This window comes from Orcinus orca, chromosome 5 (assembly GCF_937001465.1).
Source record: "Orcinus orca chromosome 5, mOrcOrc1.1, whole genome shotgun sequence".
NCBI classification, from domain to species: Eukaryota; Metazoa; Chordata; class Mammalia; order Artiodactyla; family Delphinidae; genus Orcinus; species Orcinus orca.
In genome coordinates, this window is record NC_064563.1 from 19,049,079 (window position 1) to 19,062,626 (window position 13,548).

Below are 13,548 nucleotides of genomic sequence, written 5' to 3' on the forward strand. Positions count from 1 at the left end.
GCAACCTCACCCAGAAACCCAAGGCCCCTCTCGCCCCTCTCACTTTTGGGTACACACTGCACTAGGTATGTGTTTGCCCGCTGCAAGCTCCCCAGGGCAGCAACTCACTTACTCTACATTTTAGATCTGTAACTCTGCATAATGACAGTGAAGATTTCTGTGTTGCTACATTTAAAGAATGTACACAACAGGCCTGCTTCCTTGTTACTGTTAGCCCACTGAACATTAGGAAAAACTCTCTTCAATAAAATCAAACAGCAGTGCTGTAGAGCTCTGTTCCAACACTGAATGTGGGAACTGAAAATAAAACATATGTTTCTATTACAAAGGAATAAAGGCCATTTCTACTGAAAACACTTCACAAATCCTAAGAACAATCATCAAGACAATGGAAGCCATAAAACCAACGCCAGAAGAGGGTGACACTCAATAGTCAATCTTGCCCCAAATGTGCTGAATGGTTTCTAGAACACAGAAACTATTACTGCAAGTTAATCATCTGCAGTGTATGCAATTTAATGCAATTCAACACATATATATGCGTGTACTTGCTTGGCTGTATAGCTTGCTTGGAGTGTGAAACTTGCTACATTATGGCCATGTCTACACAGTCAAATGTTTCCAAAGGCACTGTGTAATTTGCTTAAAGAAGCTGAAGAAGGTGCTGAAGACAAAGTAGTAAGTGAGAGATACCCGGTGTAACAGAATGACAGCAAACCAAGATCAGATATTTAAAACTGTGTGCTCTTTTCATACAGTATAAATAGTACACTACATTTGCGTTTTTAAAACACATGTAAGAATATAGAAAGAGCAATTGGATATCTACCTAGTTAAATTACCTATTAATCACAAAGGATAAAACAGTAACTCTGCAGTGGAGAAACCTGATAGACACCACCTTACCCAAAAGCTCAAAGTTATCACCACTGGTACTGGGACAATGCCATGGGAGGTACCGAGACACTCACAGCATCATTTCCGTGATACTCCCACCAAAAGTGCTTAACAAGAATCTGATGATGAGCAACTGGATAAATACAAACCGAGGGACATTCTACAAAATAACTGGCCTGTCCCCCTCAAAATGTCAAGGTCAAAAAAAGAAAAGCTGAAGACCATGGCAATTAAAGGCCACGTGGACCATGGATTGGATCAAGGTTGAGGAGACCCATGTCTGGAGAGACTAAGGACTTTGCTTTCAGTCACCCAGACACGTAGCACCAGAGCCAAGACGAGTACAGCCCAAAGCTCTTTCTGAGATGCTAGACCTAAAAGGTTAGGGGTGAGGTTCTAAAATTCACACAATTTTAAAATATTTTTAGCCTTAAGCATTTTTTAGGTCAAAGCTTTTATACCGTACCCTGAGAAAAGGACAGTAGGCAATTGACCTTCATGGATTTAACATTCACACTTTTCTTTTTTCTTTTGCGGTACGCGGGCCTCTCACTGTTGTGGCCTCTCCCATGGAGGAGCACAGGCTCCGGACGCGCAGGCCCAGCGGCCATGGCTCACGGGCCCAGCCGCTCCGCGGCACGTGGGATCTTCCCGGATCGGGGCACGAACCCATGTCCCCTGCATCGGCAGGCGGACCCCCAACCACCGCGCAGCAGGGAAGCCCTAACATTCACACTTTTTAATACTCAAGAATAATCACAGAAAGGGGAAAGATGGCGGAAGAGTAAGACGCGGAGATCACCTTCCTCCCCACAGATACATCAGAAATACATCTACACGTGGAACAACTCCTACAGAACACCTACTGAACGCTGGCGGAAGACCTCAGACCTCCCAAAAGGCAAGAAACCCCCTAGGTACCTGGGTAGGGCAAAAAAAATAGAAAAAATAGAGACAAAAGAATAGGGACGGGACCTGTACCAATGGGAGGAGCCGTGAAGCAAGAAAGGTTTCCACACACTAGAAAACCCCTTCATTGGCGGACACTGCGGGTGGCGGAGGTGGGGGAAGCTTCGGAGCTGTGGAGGAGAGCACAGCCACAGGGGTGCGGAGGGCAAAGCGGTGAGGTTCCCGCACAGAGGATGGGTGCCGACCAGCACTCACCTGCCCGAGAAGCTTGTCTGCTCACCCGCCGGGGTGGGCGGGGCTGAGAGCTGAGGCTCAGGCTTCAGTCAGAGCGCAGGGAGAGGACTGGGGTTGGCGGCGTGAACACAGCCTGAAGGGGGTTACTGTGCCACGGCTAGCCAGGAGGGAGTCCGGGAAAAAGTCTAGAGCTACCGAAGAGACAAGAGACTTTTTTTTCCCTCTTTGTTTCCTGGTGCACAAGGAAAGGGGATTAACAGCGCTGCTTAAAGGAGCTCCAGAGACGGGCGCGAGCCGCGGCTAACAGCGCGGACCCCAGAGACGGGCATGAGATGCTAAGGCCGCTGCTGCCGCCACCAAGAAGCCTGTGTGCGAGCACAGGTCACTATCCACACCCCCCTTCCGGGGAGCCTGTGCAGCCCACCACTGCCAGGTTCCCGGGATCCAGGGACAACTTCCCCGGGAGAACGCACGGCACGCCTCAGGCTGCTGCAACGTCACACCAGCCTCTGCTGCCGCAGGCTCGTCCCGCACTCCGTGGCCCTCCCTCACCCCCGGCCTGAGTGAGCCAGAGCCCCCGAATCAGCGGCTCCTTTAACCCCGTTCTGTCTGAGCGAAGAACAGACGCCCTCCGGCGACCTACACGCAGAGGCGGGTCCATATCCAAAGCTGAGCCCCGGGAGCTGTGCGAACAAAGAAGAGAAAGGGAAATCTCTCCCAGCAGCCTCAGAAGTAGCGCATTAAATCTCCACAATCAATTTGATGTATCCTGCATCTGTGGAATACCTGAATAGACAACAAATCATCCCAAATTGAGGAGGTGGACTTTGAGAGCAAGATTTATTATTTTTTCCCCTTTTCCTCTTTTTGTGTGTATGTGTATGCTTCTGCATGAGATTTTTGTCTGTATAGCTTTGCTTCCGCCATTTGCCCTAGGGTTCTATCCGTCCATTTTCTGTTGTCGTTTTTTCTTTTTTAAAAAAATTTTTTCTTAATAATTATTTTTTATTTTAATAACTTTATTTTCTTTTATCCTCTTTCTTTCTACTTTTTCTCCCTTTTATTCTGAGACATGTGGATGAAAGGCTCTTGGTGCTGCAGCCAGGAGTCAGTGCTGTGCCTCTGGTGGGAGAGCCAACTTCAGGACACTGGTCCACAGGAGACCTCCCAGCTCCACGTAATATCAAACAGCGAAAATCTCCCAGAGATCTCAACACTAACACCCAGCTTCACTCAACGACCAGCAAGCTACAGTGCTGGACACCCTATGCCAAACAACTAGCAAGACAGGAACACAACCCCACCCATTAGCAGAGCGGCTGCCTAAAATCACAATAAGTCCACAGACACCCCAAAACACACCACCAGACGTGGACCTGCCCACCAGAAAGACAAGATCCAGCCTCATCCACCAGAACACAAGCACCAGTCCCCTCCACCAGGAAGCCTCCACAACCCACTGAACCAACCTTAGCCACTGGAGACAGACATCTAAAACAGCAGGAACTACGAACCTGCAGTCTGCAAAAAGGAGACCCCAAGCACAGTAAGATAAGCAAAATGAGAAGACAGAAAAACACACAGCAGATGAAGGAGCAAGATAAAAACCCACCAGACCTAACAAATGAAGAGGAAATAGGCAGTCTACCTGAAAAATAACTCAGAGTAATGATAGTAAAGATGATGCAAAATCTTGGAAATAGAATAGACAAAATGCAAGAAACATTTAACAAGGACCTAGAAGAACTAAATATGAAACAAACAATGATGAACAACACAATAAATGAAAATAAAAATACTCTAGAAGGGATCAACAGCAGAATAACTGAGGCAAAAGAACGGATAACTGACCTGGAAGATAAAATAGTGGAAATAACTACTGCAGAGCAGAATAAAGAAAAAAGAATGAAAAGAACTGAGGACAGTCTCAGAGACCTCTGGGACAACATTAAACGCACCAACATTCAAATTATAGGGTTTCCAGAAGAAGAAGAGAAAAAGAAAGGGACTGAGAAAATATTTGAAGAGAGTACAGTTGAAAACTTCCCTAATATGGGAAAGGAAATAGTTAATCAAGTCCAGGAAGCACAGAGAGTCCCATACAAGATAAGTCCAAGGAGAAACACGCCAAGACATGTATTAATCAAACTATCAAAAATTAAATACAAAGAAAACATATTAAAAGCAGCAAGGGAAAAACAACAAATAACACACAAGTGAATCCCCATAATGTTAACAGCTGATCTTTCAGCAGAAACTCTGCAAGCCAGAAGGGAGTGGCAGGACATATTTAAAGTGATGAAGGAGAAAAACCTACAACCAAGATTACTCTACCCAGCAAGGATCTCATTCAGATTTGATGGAGAAATTAAAACCTTTACAGATAAGCAAAAGCTGAAAGAGTTCAGCACCACCAAACCAGCTTTACAACAAATGCTAAAGGATCTTCTCTAGGCAAGAAACACAAGAGAAGGAAAAGACCTACAATAACAAACCCAAAACAATTAAGAAAATTGGAACATACATATTGATAATTACCTCAATGTAAATGGATGAAATGCTCCAACCAAAAGACACAGACTGGCTGAATGGATACAAAAACAACACCCGTATATATGCTGTCTACAAGAGAACCACTTCAAACCTAGAGACACATACAGACTGAAAGTGAGGAGATGGAAAAAGATATTCCATGCAAATGGAAACCAAAGAAAGCTGGAGTAGCAATTCTCATATCAGACAAAATAGCCTTTAAAATAAACACTATTAGAAGAGACAAAGAAGGACACTACATAATGATCAAGTGATCGATCCAAGAAGAATATATAACAACTGTAAATATTTATGCACCCAACAAAGGAGCACCTCAATACATAAGGCAAATACTAACAGCCATAAAAGGGGAAATCGACAGTAACACATTCATAGTAGGGGACTTTAACATCCCACTTTCACCAATGGACAGATCATCCAAAATGAAATTAAATAAGGAAACACAAGCTTTAAATGATACATTAAACAAGATGGACTTAATTGATATTTATAGGACATTCTATCCAAAAACAACAGAATACACATTTTTCTCAAGTGCTCATGGAACATTCTCCAGGATAGATCATATCTTGGGTCACAAATCAAGCCTTCGTAAATTTAAAAAAATTGAAATTGTATCAAGTATCTTTTCCGACCACAACGCTATGAGACTAGATATCAATTACAGGAAAAGATCTGTAAAAAATACAAACACATGGAGGCTAAACCATACACTACTTAATAACAAAGTGATCACTGAAGAAATCAAAGAGGAAATTAAAAACTACCTAGAAACAAATGACAATGGAGACACGACAACCCAAAACCTATGGGATGCAGCAAAAGCAGTTTTAAGAGGGGAGTTTATACGAATACAATCCTACCTTAAGAAACAGGAAACATCTTGAATAAACAACCTAACCTTGCACCTAAAGCAATTAGAGAAAGAAGAACCAAAAAACCCCAAAGTTAGCAGAAGGAAATCATAAAGAAGAAATCATAAAGATCAGATCAGAAATAATTTTTTAAAAAATGAGGGAAACAATAGCAAAGATCAATGTAACTAAAAGCTGGTTCTTTGAGAAGATAAACAAAATTGATAAACCATTAGCCAGACTCATCAAGAAAAAAAGGGAGAAGACTCAGTAGAATTAGAAATGAAAAAGGAAAAGTAAGAACTGACACTGCAGAAATACAAAGGATCATGAGAGATTACTACAAGCAACTCTGTGCCAATAAAATGGACAGCCTGGAAGAAATGGACAAATGCTTAGAAATGCACCACCTGCCAAGACTGAATCAGGAAGAAATAGAAAATACGAACAGACCAATCACAAGCACTGAAATTGAAACTGTGATTAAAAATCTTCCAACAAACAAAAGCCCAGGACCAGATGGCTTCACAGGCGAATTCTATCAAACATTTAGAGACGAGCTAACACCTATCCTTCTCAAACTCTTCCAAAATATAGTAGAGGGAGGAACACTCCCAAACTCATTCTACAAGGCCACCATCACCCTGATACTAAAACCAAACAAGGATGTCACAAAGAAAGAAAACTACAGGCCAATATCACTGATGAACATAGATGCAAAAATCCTCAACAAAATACTAGCAAACAGAATCCAACAACACATTAAAAGGATCATACACCATGATCAAGTGGGGTTTATTCCAGGAATGCAAGGATTCTTCAATATAGTCAAATCAATCAATGTGATACACCATATTAACAAACTGAAGGAGAAAAACCATATGGTCATCTCAATAGATGCAGAGAAAGCTTTCGACAAAATTCAACACCCATTTATGATAAAAACCCTGCAGAAAGTAGGCACAGAGGGAACTTTCCTCAACATAATAAAGGCCATATATGACAAACCCACAGCAAACATCATCCTCAATGGTGAAAAACTGAAAGCATGTCCGCTAAGATCAGGAACAATACAAGGTTGCCCACTCTCACCACTATTATTCAACATAGTTTTGGAAGTTCTGGCCCCAGCAATCAGAGAAGAAAAGGAAATAAAAGGAATCCAAATCGGAAAAGAAGAAGTAAAGCTGTCACTGTTTGCAGATGACATGACACTATACATAGAGAATCCTAAAGATGCTATCAGAAAACTACTAGAGCTAATCAATGAATTTGGTAAAGCAGCAGGATACAAAATTAATGCACAGAAATCTCTGGCATTCCTATTCACTAATGATGAAAACTCTGAAAGTGAAATCAAGAAAACACTCCCATTTACCACTGCAACAAAAAGAATAAAATACCTAGGAATAAACCTACCTAAGGAGACAAAAGACCTCTATGCAGAAATTTATAAGACACTGATGAAAGAAATTAAAGATGATACAAATAGATGGAGAGATAGACCATGTTCTTGGATTGGAAGAATCAACATTGTGAAAATGACTCTACTACCAAAGCAATCTACAGATTCAAAGCAATCTACAGATTCAATGCAATCCCTATCAAACTACCACTGGCATTTTTCACAGTACTAGAACAAAAAATTTCACAATTTGTATGGAAACACAGAAGACCCCGAATAGCCAAAGCAATCTTGAGAACGAAAAACGGAGCTGGAGGAATCAGGCTCCCTGACTTCAGACTATACTACTAAGCTACAGTAATCAAGACAGTATGGTACTGGCACATAAACAGAAATATAGATCAATGGAACAGGATAGAAAGCCCAGAGATAAACCCATGCACATATGGTCACCTTATCTTTGATAAAGGAGGCAGGAATGTACAGTGGAGAAAGGACAGCCTCTTCAATAAGTGGTGCTGGGAAAACTGGACAGGTACATGTCAAAGTATGAGATTAGAACACTCCCTAACACTCCCTAACACCATACACAAAAATAAGCTCAAAATGGATTAAAGACCTAAATGTAAGGCCAGAAACTATCAAACTCTTAGAGGAAAACATAGGCAGAACACTCTATGACATAAATCACAGCAAGATCCTTTTTGACCCACCTCCAGAGAAATGGAAATAAAAACAAAAATAAACAAATGGGACCTAATGAAACGTCAAAGCTTTTGCACAGCAAAGGAAACCATAAACAAGACCAAAAGACAACCCTCAGAATGGGAGAAAATATTTGCAAATGAAGCAACTGACAAAGGATTAATCTCCAAAATTTACAAGCAGCTCATGCAGCTCAAAAACAAAAAAAAACCCAATCCAAAAATGGGCAGAAGACCGAAATAGACATTTCTCCAAAGAAGATATACAGATTGCCAACAAACACATGAAAGAATGCTCAACATCATTAATCATTAGAGAAATGCAAATCAAAACTACAATGAGCTATCATCTCACACCAGTCAGAATGGCCATCATCAAAAAACCTAGAAACAATAAATGCTGGAAAGGGTGTGGAGAAAAGGGAACACTCTTGCACTGCTGGTGGGAATGTGAATTGGTACAGCCACTATGGAGAACAGTATGGAGGTCCCTTAAAAAACTACAAATAGAACTACCATATGACCCAGCAATCGCACTACTGGGCATATACCCTGAGAAAACCAAAATTCAAAAACAGTCATGTACCAAAATGTTCATTGCAGCTCTATTTACAATAGCCCAGAGATGGAAACAACCTAAGTGTCCATCATCGGATGAATGGATAAAGAAGATGTGGCACATATATACAATGGAATATTACTCAGCCATAAAAAGAAACGAAATTGAGTTATTTGTAGTGAGGTGGATGGACCTAGAGTCTGTCGTACAGAGTGAAGTAAGTCAGAAAGAGGAAGACAAATACCGTATGCTAACACATATATATGGAGTCTAAGAAAAAAAAATGTCATGAAGAACCTAGGGGTAAGACAGGAATAAAGACACAGACCTACTAGAGAATGGACTTGAGGATATGGGGAGGGGGAAGGGTAAGCTGGGACAAAGTGAGAGAGTGGCATGGACATATATACACTACCAAACGTAAGGTAGATAGCTAGTGGGAAGCAGCCGCATAGCGCAGGCAGATCAGCTAAGTGGTTTGTGAGCACCTAGAGGGGTGGGATAGGGAGGGTGGGAGGGAGGGAGATGCAAGAGGGAAGAGATATGGGAACATATGTATGTGTATAACTGATTCACTTTGTTATAAAGCAGAAACTATCACACCATTGTAAAGCAATTATACTCCAATAAAGATGTAAAAAAAAAAAGAATAATCGTAAAGACCATGTAATACGTTGTAAATAAACTGAGCCGAAATATGGAATCGTGTGTTATGTGGCTTATGGAACAAGAGAAAACACAGCTAGTGGGTGAACCTAAGCAACTATCTGTTGTGGGTGTGCAGATAATAGAAATTTGAGCTTGGGGGGGTGGTTAGAAAATAATCCCCTCCCGAAACCAACTGATCACACTGGTAAGGAAATTAACAGCAAAAGTAATGAATCCAACAAGAAGTCCATGATGTTCTGAGCTAGACACTGGAGCTAGGCTTCCCTCCATTTGGTAGAGGAAATCATACAGTCCTGGTGATGCATTCATATCTGGGAGGCCTAAAAACTCTTAACTACGTGTTCTTCACAAATCGTGAGTGCCCATCAGACTTTCATTTGTCCTAAAATTGTTCACATTTCATTTGGCAGAATCATTCCTGCATGATCACCTTTTTTCATGACAGTTAAAATCAGATTAAATGGAATATCAAGGAAAACAGGAACAAGTTACCAAAAAATATGAAGAGCATCTAAGGAATGGAGAGTAGTCTCTCCCTTATAGCTAGCAATGCTGAAGGTTTCAAGGATTACAAATTGGAGCAAATTAGAAAATGAGAAGAAAAAAAAAAAGCATGCACACATATGCACAAACATACACACAAACGCTTCAAGCCTAACTGTTCATGTATTTATCGTTAAAACTACTAAGCATCTTTTCTACGCCAGGTACTGTCCTAGGAGATGCAGCACGGAACAAATCTGACAAAATATCTCATGAAGAATCAGTACAGCTCAGGGTCAGTAGAAACAGGTGATCAATAAATTAAAATATAATGAGATGGCACTAAGAGCTATGAAGAAAAATGAAGCAGGACGTGACGAGAAGGCTTTTCTTAGGAAGTGCCCTGTGAGCTAAGCCAGCCGTGGGGGAGAGGGCAGGCCAGGGGGATATCCGGGGGCAAGAGGGAGAGTGGCAGGCACGGGTCAATGCCTGAGGTCACGATGTGCATACGGGCTGCTGGTGCGGGCTGAGGCACATGCCCGAGAGAGACAGGCAGCCGTGAGAGGATGCTGAGCACTGGCGTGAACCATGATGTATGTCCTAGCAGAATCACTCTGACCGCAAACTGGAAAGTTGTCATTAGAGGGGCAAGAAGAGAAACAAGGTCCGCTGGAGGCCCTGCAATAAAAAGCACAGGCGAAGGTGGGGTTGCTGGTGCTTTGGGCCACGGTGGCAGCAGCGGGAGCAGGAATACCTTGTTGGATTCTGATTCGATTTTGAAAGTAAAGTTAACAGGATTGCTGAGGGAGTAAATGCAGAGTTTCGAGAGGAAGCGAAAAGCCCAGAATGACAATACGTCTTTTACACTTATTCGCCTGATGGCTATGTATAACATTTACTAAGGAGAAGTCTGAGGAAGGAACAAGTTTCGGGATGGTGAGAAATCAACTTTGATTTGATACACATTAGGTTTCGGATGCCTATTCGTCATCAAAGTAGAGGGGGCTAAGAAGCAACTAGATATCCAGGTTATGGGGAGAATTATTATTAAATGCAATAGATACACGGATATAGACAGGTAGAGAGAACGAGATAAAGAAGAATTGCACATATGTGTCTGTATATGAAGGAAGGAAAGTTCAAGAAGGAAAACATGGACAAGGGAGAAAAGAAATTTATACACTGTATTGTATCTACTTCAGCACCATTTGAAAATACTGTAATGAGAACATAACTACTTTAGTAATAAAAAAAGGGACACTCCTTTTGTTTCCCCCAATAAAATAATAAGCTGATGAAAAAATCGGACACGTAGTTAACACACGACTACCGTGAAAAGAGACTCAGAGACAACCATTGTTAACTTTGTGGATTATTTCCTCCCTTTTTTTTTCTTGACATTTATATATATACACTACACAGTTTTGTTTTTTAAGTACAGTTCATCTTTGCTTGTTATTTTGACACACATGAGATAATGCTGAACTCAAAGGTGGCAGCCATGGAATCAGGCCATTTTTTGTTTTGAATTTCTGTGTTCATGCTTTTAGATGTCCCCACTCTCCGGTTCGTGGAGGCCCCTTTACCATTCCCAAATGCGCCACGCCCTGACTCACTCCCCCCAGGGTGCCTCCTGGCAGTGGAGGACATTTGTGCTTTCCATCCTGCCCCTCAGAGCTTTGCAGTTGGGGGTCGGCCTTATAAAACCATAAGCACGTTTCCATGTCATAAAGAATTATTTGTAAACCTAATCTTTACATGGACTCTTTATACACAATTCTCTGTGCACAGTTCTAATGTAGCATCCAACCTTTTATCAAGCACGTTTCAGCACCGCCTCAAGGAGTCACTGTCTAGTCACCAAAAGAGCAGAAACTCTGACTGAAAGTAGTTTCCCTTCAGTTCATTCAACGAATACCTACCAGTGCGTGTGTCTGTGCACGTGCGTGTGTGTGTGTGTGTGTGTGTGTGTGTGAGAGAGAGACCGAGAGAGAGGATGACGCACACAAAATCTTAAAAGATGATTTCAGACAGAGAAACGTGCTGTGAATAAAATAACAACACAGGAGAACATAACTGGGAGGAAGGTGAAAAAGAGAGAATGCTATGTAGCTGGGTGGGCAGGCAAAACCTACTGGGGAAATGACACTTGAGCCAAAGCCTTCGTGAAGAGAAGGAGGCTGCAAATAGTCTAGAGAAGAGCAACTCAAGTACAGGGTGAAGAGGAAAGGCAGACGGGGGCCCAGGAAAGGAAGGAGTACACGTGTTGGAGGGGTGTGTGTCCGGAACATCGCAGAAAGAGGGGGCAGACCACGGATGGAGCTGCAGGCAAGCATCTGGATCTTTAACGAAACTGAGTTATTTGTAGTGAGGTGCATGGACCTAGAGTCTGCCATACAGAGTGATGTAAGTCAGAAGAGAAAAACAAATACCGTATGTTAACGCATATACACAGAATCTTAAAAAAAGTGGTTCTGAAGAACCTAGGGGCAGGACAGGAATAAAGACGCAGATGTAGAGAATGGACTTGAGGACACAGGGAGGGGGAAGGGTAAGCTGGGATGAACTGAGAGAGTGGCATGGACATATATACACTACCAAATGCAAAATAGACAGCTAGTGGGAAGCAGCCGCATAGCACAGGGAGATCAGCTCGGTGCTTTGTGACCACCTAGAGGGGTGGGATAGGGAGGGTGGGAGGGAGACGCAGGAGGGAGGGGACATGGGGATATATGTATACATATAGCTGATTCACTTTGTTATACAGCAGGAACTAACACATCACTGTAAAGCAATTATACTCCAATAAAGATGTTAAAAAAATAAATAAAAAATTTAAACCTCCACCCCCCCCCCAAAAAAAGAATGTGGATCTTTATTCTAATTGTAATGAGAAACTACTGTAAAGTTATAAACAAGGACACAATACGATCTGATTTAGGCTGAACAATCAGTGTGGCGGTTGTGGAGAGACCAGAACGTTAAGGAACAAAAATATAGGCAGGGAGACCAGTTAGGAGGCTGCCGCTGTCACCAGCCAAGAGAGGGGATAGCTTGATGCAGCATTTCAGGAACTGTGGTGGTGACGTGTTCAGACACAGGACACGTTTTGGAGGTAAGAGCAACAGGACTTGCTGACTCAGGAACGAGGAATCTGTGCCTGGGTGAACAGAACCGGCACTCCATCCACACCTCAAGCGACTTTTACCTTCACTAATGGACCCTCGCGGGACTCACCTCTCTGGGATGGGTATGGAAGGTGCAGGCAACAAGTGTTTACAGGGTAATGTAAAATGTATCATACTGTCTCACTTACCCAAATTGGGATCAGTAGCCTGACGTTTCTTAATTTTCGCTTCAGAAATAGCAGAATAATAGGCACAAGTCATCTTGATCAGCCACGTTGCTCGAACCATTGGCACGGAATACTTAGCTAGATATGCAAAAACATCTTCTTTTTTACTAAGGATGGGAACCTAAAAAGAAATAATATATTTATAACAATCACATATTATGTTCATCGCTAGGCCAACCTAAAGAAAGGGGAAGCAAGAGAAAGAGACTCTAAGTTCCTGCGGGCTATGAAAAACTATCTCCTTTTTCTAAATGGCACGTGTCACTTTAAAAAAAAATTTTAAGCGAATTTTAAGAAAAAAGAATCAAAACTATGTTTAGCACATTGGCAACACAGTTTTATCAGTTGTGCTTTCTTATTTATAAAAACAAATTATTTTCAAACTCTCAGATGCTGAAAGCTACTCGTATCAGCAAAATAGGGGAAATAATCTCATGACAGTCCTCCAAGGAGTTTATATCTTAAAATTGGAAGGGACAGATAAAGTAAAAGCTATCCCCACTCTACATTTTATCAAAGAACATTTTTGTATAAAGCTTTCTGATTGTAACATCTCATAAGAATAACAATTTCCAGAAAGCTTCTAAAAGTGCCTTTAGACCAAGATTTTACATAGAGGCTAACATGATGGATCAGTGAATCTGCCTAATAAACACTGAGCTAGAAACAGCTGGGTAATTAATTCACGGGTTGAAAGTGGGCACTTGAGGCAGTTAATTATTTCTTCCAGGCCACAAAGGTACTATTTAGCAAATTAGTATCTCAATGTTCTGCTGAATGGCTCGAAAGAGTTAATCCGGTCTTCTAGAATTCCTCATAAATACCCTAGGAATAGCCCGTTAATCTATACATAAGCTATCGAATCTACGAATACAGGGTAACGCAGCGGACAGAGAGGATGTTGGCTGCAACGCAGCAGGATGGGA

General features: G+C 41.9%; 1 protein-coding gene across 2 annotated transcripts in view; it reads right to left on the reverse strand.

The window, feature by feature from the left end:
• The window catches only part of MED12L (mediator complex subunit 12L), a 329,841-nt gene that overhangs the window by 274,877 nt on the left and 41,416 nt on the right, over positions 1-13,548 (reverse strand). For both annotated transcript variants that reach the window (XM_033402722.2, XM_049710167.1), the window contains one exon: positions 12,584-12,743. In XM_033402722.2, coding sequence (XP_033258613.1) covers positions 12,584-12,743 — 160 coding nt within the window. The remainder of the gene's footprint in view (positions 1-12,583; positions 12,744-13,548) is intronic.